This window comes from Metarhizium robertsii, assembly GCF_000187425.2.
Source record: "Metarhizium robertsii ARSEF 23 chromosome Unknown MAA_Scf_8, whole genome shotgun sequence".
Classification (NCBI taxonomy): Eukaryota; Fungi; Ascomycota; class Sordariomycetes; order Hypocreales; family Clavicipitaceae; genus Metarhizium; species Metarhizium robertsii.
In genome coordinates, this window is record NW_011942226.1 from 483,600 (window position 1) to 490,189 (window position 6,590).

The following is a 6,590-nucleotide window of genomic DNA, read 5'->3' on the forward strand; positions in this document are numbered from 1 at the left end:
AGCTGTCCTCCGGAGTTAGCTCTCTCACAAACAATGCTTCACCACCTCCTCGCCGCGAGGACTCATCACGGTGACTTTGCTGACTACCACGAAAGATTCCAGCACAATGACGCTTGTGTTACATGTTCTTGTGGTCGGCGCAAGGCGCCGACGCATCTCTTCTATTGCCGGAAGATTCAGCCGCGCTGTCGGATGAGACTCGCACCCTCACCGACCGTGGCGATCAACCAAGCACTAGGCAGAGATTTCGACAAATTCGTCAAGCTTGTGAAGGCAAGCTCTTTCTTTGAGAAGATCTGCCCGCACCACTAGATGAAACCATCCATCACAGCACTGTCGTGCTCCCTTTCCTTTGTTTCTTTCTTCTCCGGCGGCGACAGGCGGAAGGTGGTCTCAACACCTTCTACCCGCGCACGCCTCTTCCGGCTGCCACCGCAGCCCGCACCATGACCAATCTGGTCCAGTAGATAGCATCACCTGCACAACCCGCTGACGGGTAACAGAGTAGACCGTGAGCGCCTTTGAGCTGATGCCATGTTAGATAGTGTTTTGTTTACGTAGCCTCACGTAGCAAATTTAACCACTAGCCTAACACGTCCTGTGCCTCGCTAGGGGACCTGAGTGGCCTGAGGCCACTGGACGGAAAATACACCATAACATAACATAAAGCTGCAACTTAATCGCGACATAGGCAGCAGACAGAATTTGAGTCTATCTTCCACATCAAATATCGAGGTATCTCCCAGGAAGAGGACAAGTTCCTGAAATGGATTATGTTGTGCTGTTCCTACTGTTCTTGTTGCGTCAAAAAGAGCAAAATTATAGGTCTACTGAATTCCTTCTTGTACTGTAGCACTAATAGTAATCATCCTGCAAAGCCGGTCCCGACAATCACGTCCACTCGGACCTCATAGTCTCTTTCTCTTTCGGGGAGTAGCCTATATTCTATGCGACACTAAATTTGGCACGTCAAACTTGATTGAAGTGGTCCACTGTAAAGCTTCCACCGAACTACTTAGGAGGACGCAGGCATAGGAAAGAGACGATCAAATCTGAATGTAGAGATATATTTATGCAAAGAGGTACTTGTTGAATTTCCTTGTCGCTGTCTGAGATCAACAGCGCTGCTACCAAACAACATCCATCTTAGACCCTTCCTCGCCGGCACTGCACGTACCATCCAGCAGGAGATAGCGCCATATGTGGTCCCTTGCCATTGTAGGATGGGGACTGAGACAGCGCAACCCTCTCTTTGGAGGCATCCAGCATCTTTGTTCGCCATTTTTTGCTCAGCTTTCTGTTGTAATATGACCACAAACGGGGTAGAATCTGTACGTCCTGTGCGCAGTACAGGACAATGTCTTTGGGTAATGGGCGCTGTTTGAAAATATCGTAACTTCCACCCTCCTCGGGAGCAAAAAGGAGCAAGCCCTTTTTCTTGGTCTCCATCCAAACAAGCTTTTCGTCAATAGTGAAGCTCCCGTCCCGCTCAATGCATTTGGAGAGGCCATTAACACATCTCTTGGAAAAGCTTCTGGTAGCAAGCTCCATGAGTTGTAGGTCTTGTATGCCAGCTAACTTTATCTTGAAATGCCCATGCAGAGCATCCGAATCGTTACGGACGTCGAAAAAGACCTTCGGAATGGACGAAAACTCCAGGATGTCCTTGAGCGTACGGCCATTTCCCCCTGGGGTTGAGAAACATTTGTCACCCAGAGTGTATACGTCGATTAGGTAGGTTGCATTTATAGGCATAACATAGAGCTGCAGGATAGCGATGGTACCGTGGCGGGACAAGTTGTCTCCTTCTATATCGAAGTACAGCGATGGTGGTTCTTTGGGCAGGTCTTCAATGTTATTCATTAACTCGGATATGGCTCCTGCGGTGTCGATCAAGTGTAAAGCTGATGAATCGCTGAGACTAAGAGCTTCGGTATTGCCAACTATTAATTCCATCTTCTTTATGGTATTTTGTGGCATATCTTCCGCCATCGTTGTACAGCCAGTGCCTTCAAAACTGAGTAACAATGTGAGAATGCCTGACGGATATGAACAACTCCTACTGTGAGAGCTGAGAAGTATAAGTATGAACGAAAATGGTGCAACAAGACTGTCAATGACAGTGCTATAAGCAGTGGAACAGAAACGTCATGAAGGAGAGGTGTTGTGCTGGATGACACCTTTATATATTACAGCAGCAGTAACACGTGCGGAACTGGTAGAAAAAAGCTTGGCCCTACTAAGGGCTCCATGCATCATAATCTAGGCTCTAATAATCAGTCATGGGTGATCAAGAGCTAAGTAAAGTGAACACATATGAGGGCTACCCAGCCAATCATTATGTTGGCTCAGTTCTAAACGTATGCTCCTGAGATTGGTTCAGGTCTCATCATTCATTCCCTGCTGCTAATCCTGTACGACAGCGGTCTCGAACAAACTTGTTGTCGCGACTCCACGACCATGAGGGGAGGTGAGATCCATTCGCCAGAGAAAAGACTGCATGTCTTTAGTTTAGATGCAGCCATTTCTTGACGACATATTCGTTTCAACAAGCGCTGTCTTTTGAGCGTAATATTTTTTCGTCGTTCTGCTGCTCGGCGCCCCTCTGGTGCAATTGAGCGCTGTAGTACGACAGCACGGAACGGACTTGAAATAAGGTTCTAGTAACTAGAATATCGTTGACCTGGGCAAAGACTTGCTTCACCTTTTGACCGGAAGGTTGGCTGCACCTCGCCTCGGACAGCCAAGCACCCGGGAGTTCGCGAAGCTAAGTTGCTTTCACACAACGGAATTTCAAGTCCTTAAAATGTCTTCTGAATGGTTCAAACACACCACCAGTACCGAATTGCCTTTTTTTCTGAGCGCCGGCAGAAAGTCACAGTCAGAGGTGGCCCAACAACCAGTGGTCGTCTCTTGGTACAGTTGTCCACATGAAACAATGACTGAGAGTTGTGCAACCTCACTCTGACTCGCTGACTAGAATTTGTTCGTTATAAATTTACCCCGCTGATGCCGAGGTGTGCTCTGGTATGTTGGTATTTCCTATTAATACAGATCATTGGCCCCTTGAGTGTATTGTCAAGCGCGCCATCGACTCACTTTCCAACCAACTTCGTGTAAGCCGGAGCTATTGGAGGTCAATCCTGCGAACATGTAGAGGAGAGGAAGGAGGTAGTAATGTACATTTGGTCTCGAACCCGTGTCTTGCAAGAAGCTTACACAGTGACTCAAGTCCTCACAGTGATTTAGCGCTCGCATGTAATCTCACTCAAGTCCTTAAAATCAATGGCTCTTGAATGGACCCTTTACTCGGTCATAGAGTAGTTGCACCACCACTTCACGGCATGGATTTCTAGAGTTTATGTTAAACAAGAGCCTGGCATATCAATCGCGTGATCCTCCCCATCTAGCACGTTGCACATCAACTTCGAAAGCACTCAGCGTTGCTTCGCACATTGGGGCTTAAGGTCCAGCGAACTCCGCCCTAGTTAGCGGTTTTCTTGAAGAAAATTGAAGTGGCGCACTTCTGTTAGATGTTGACAGAAGCCCGGCAGCATTAACACACTGGTTGCTCTCGAATCCGGACATGGTAAAGATTAACATTGGCTGTCAGTCGTATTAATCGCATAGCCTGTTTAAACTTCAAGCCACGGCGGCCAAGATCTTCGGTAAGATCTCCTAACTAGGCCAGCAGGGTCGCATCGCACTTGGGCTTATGCCGTCTTGTTCGACACGGTCGAGATGCCCAACACTCATGGGCCACTTTCACTGGTACGCAGAAGAGGTCTCCGAATAGCGGCGCGGAGCTGCCTCTACAAAAGGCTTGGACTTGTATCCATTTGGACGCGGGACCACCAGTGTTAGCATGTTTAGTTAAATTGACGCAGCCAACGTCTTGTGGTTATAGGAGCATCTGCTATCAAACAAAGCTTCACGATGTTATGCAAGCTTTGTCGACCACTCTTCTCTTCAACTTTCAGCTCTGATGACATTTTGAGTAAATTGAAAAAGCGAGTCTCGGGCACGGCGGTCTAACGAATCCAACGGGTAGTCCATCACCATGCTGATGCACAGCCGAATTGGTCATCGTGCAGGTCGAATCAGATTCACCCTGGCCGCAATTCGCAGTCCTTGCTCGCCGCCGTGACAGGCTACCCCAAAACTGCAAAGCTGATTGAAGAAAGCTTTTCGCTGGTCGCGGCTGGAGAGGAACATGGTTGGCTTTCTTCAGCAGGGGTCTTCAAGAATGTCTCAGGAGGCATCCCCGTTGTCTCTTTCCTCTTTCCACAAACTGTGCAGCAAGCGTCCATGCCTGCACCCATTTTGCCCATCAGACGAGGGCCGGCCCGCGCGGGGTCATTATCAGCCCCCGTGTTCTGGTTGGGCCAGACGGACGGCAAGTGCCATCATTTTAATGGCCAGGTCCTGCGGCGCTTATAGATTTTCGAGATCTGTCTTGGGATGATCAGGTTTAGGGACCAACGGTTGAGTCGGGAATAATGCAGGATCTGGCCGAAGAAAAGCGAGTTCACACGAAGTTGGAATTGCTGTTTGCCACTAAGTGTACGGACCCGTCGCCAGGTTGCCAATGGCACTGAAGCAAGCAGCCATTTTGTGGTTCGGCCGAATCAGCTCGTCAATACACGTGTGAATGACGTCTTCAAAATGAACTGGAGGCTTGGTGGTGTTGCGTAGAGCGTGGATTCTGCCGGAATGGGTCTTAGATAGGACGATAAGAATGTAGTTGTTCACCACAGAGAGAGCGGGGCGGCTCACTGTCACACTCCAAGACAAATCCGCCGCCATCCTTTATGGCGATTGCTTGCAGGCTGGTTGGGCAAATTGGCCACCCAACTCGTCATCGTGCCAGCAACACTCTCATCCTCTCCAGTTCCCTTTCCACTGGACCATCCCGTGTGACCAGATTGTCCTGAACAGTTCTCTCGGCAGTCGTAGACAGCGGCCGAACAGCGCCTCTGATCCGCTGCAACTGTAACGGATCAGATCTCTGTGTGAACCGGTTTCCACCACTGCCCCAAGTCGGCCCCGCGAGGAGTGTCATCTGCCGTAGCGCCCGCCGGCAACGAGAATTTACCGTGTCTTTGCCGGTCTTCCTCAGGTCCTCTGTTCGATCCATGATACGAAGACAGTATTGATGGGCGGCTCGCCCGAGATCTTGGAACCGGGCTGCAGTCAGCACTTCCGGAGTCACGGACGGCATGGAGGCCACACGTAGGTCACGATTGTCCGGCGGCGAGAAATAAGGCGCCCAGTACTGCATCTGGAAAAAGGTTGGCTTCCTGTGATACCACGTGCCCACCGTATGGTTCGTTCCGACCTCCTTCGCTTGGTTACTGTTGAAGGTGACCATGATGGACCCACCAAGGATGCTCTTCACCCGATTGTCGAACCGCGCCCTGCATGCTCTTTGATCGGGTGCCAGTACTTGTTGAACGTCCTGTACATCCGGGAGAAAGTGGATTCGTTTCGATTTCGGTTTAGCTGACCGACAGAAGAGATGCCGGAAAACAAAGTCTGGCCATCCATCTTTCGGCGGTAGATACTTGCTTGTGGTCATCTAGCAGGGGAGCTCGGCCGGCAACCGCATGTCCGCATCGTCATCAGGCACCACGGCAGCATACACCGGCCATGCCTCGTTGTAAATCTCCCAGATTGTACGTGCTGTCACGATCCGGCTCCTGTCGGCCGCCACGTCCTCCCGCGCCCGCTGCAGCCCTGGTAAGCTGGCGGGAAGCTTACGGCCCTTGCGGCCGGCTTTAGCCCGTGCTCGGTCCCAGTACGACTGCACTTTGTCCAGCAGGTGTAGATTGTACTCACGGGCAGTTATTTACCTAGTTACATGATTAGTTAGCTGAGACCTCCCCAGATTGGAACCTGAATTTCTTTTTTTTTTTTTTTTTTGGGTGGGGAAGGGAAGAGGACTCTTCGCCAATAGGAATTTATGGGGAACACTGCAATTAGGGAACAGTCTGTCATTTATTGGAAAATAACTTGGTCTCAGTTTACCGCCTTCGCCGGGCTTTGAAATGTAGGCGCCTGTCAGTTACGCACCGGCGTTCCTGAGCTTCTCATCAAATTGTGACTGTAATGTCTGAAATGCGCACAGAATACGCCGCAAGCTCTCCTCTTCTTCACCTCCCGCTTGTGTTGCCACCCTGATGTTGAGTGAGCACGACCCAGAATGTCTGCCGCCTTCATTCCTCGGTGTGTCGGACGACATATCCCCGTCTAGAGAGTTGACAGAGCTGGAGGAGCTCACGTCTTCGTCCCATTCATTGAGTCTGGCATGGCTTCTCTCTTTGATCTTGCAGCAGTTTTCCGTTTAACTACAATCCCACCAACGACCATCGCGGGTTCTTGTCGGCGCTGCTCGCAAGGTCTTACGCTTTCAACCTGACCTGGCTTGGAGAAAGGCCGTTGGTATCTTCAAGAATAGTTGAGGATTCGCTGGAGGCCTTGGCCCTTTATAGTTCAGTCTCTTGAAACAATTTTTTTCGAGCCTTCTGCTCACTTGCCTGTCATTCTTATAGAAAAACAGACGGAGGGCGGTTGTACAGGAAAACATAGTG

At 50.1% G+C, this 6,590-nt stretch overlaps 2 protein-coding genes across 2 annotated transcripts; both read right to left on the reverse strand.

The window, feature by feature from the left end:
- Nucleotides 1-1,146: 1,146 nt before the first annotated feature.
- On the reverse strand, nt 1,147-1,992 carry MAA_00942 (3'-5' exonuclease; the record flags this gene model as incomplete). The annotated part of the gene is made up of 1 exon (XM_007818940.1): nt 1,147-1,992. One exon carries the CDS (start codon nt 1,990-1,992, stop codon nt 1,147-1,149), a length of 846 nt encoding a protein of 281 aa, XP_007817131.1.
- A 2,866-nt stretch (nt 1,993-4,858) lies between these two features.
- Nucleotides 4,859-5,371, reverse strand: MAA_00943 (uncharacterized protein; the record flags this gene model as incomplete). Its single annotated transcript, XM_007818941.1, has 1 exon — nt 4,859-5,371. The coding sequence occupies one exon, from the start codon at nt 5,369-5,371 to the stop codon at nt 4,859-4,861; it is 513 nt and encodes a 170-aa protein (XP_007817132.1).
- Nucleotides 5,372-6,590: the final 1,219 nt, after the last annotated feature.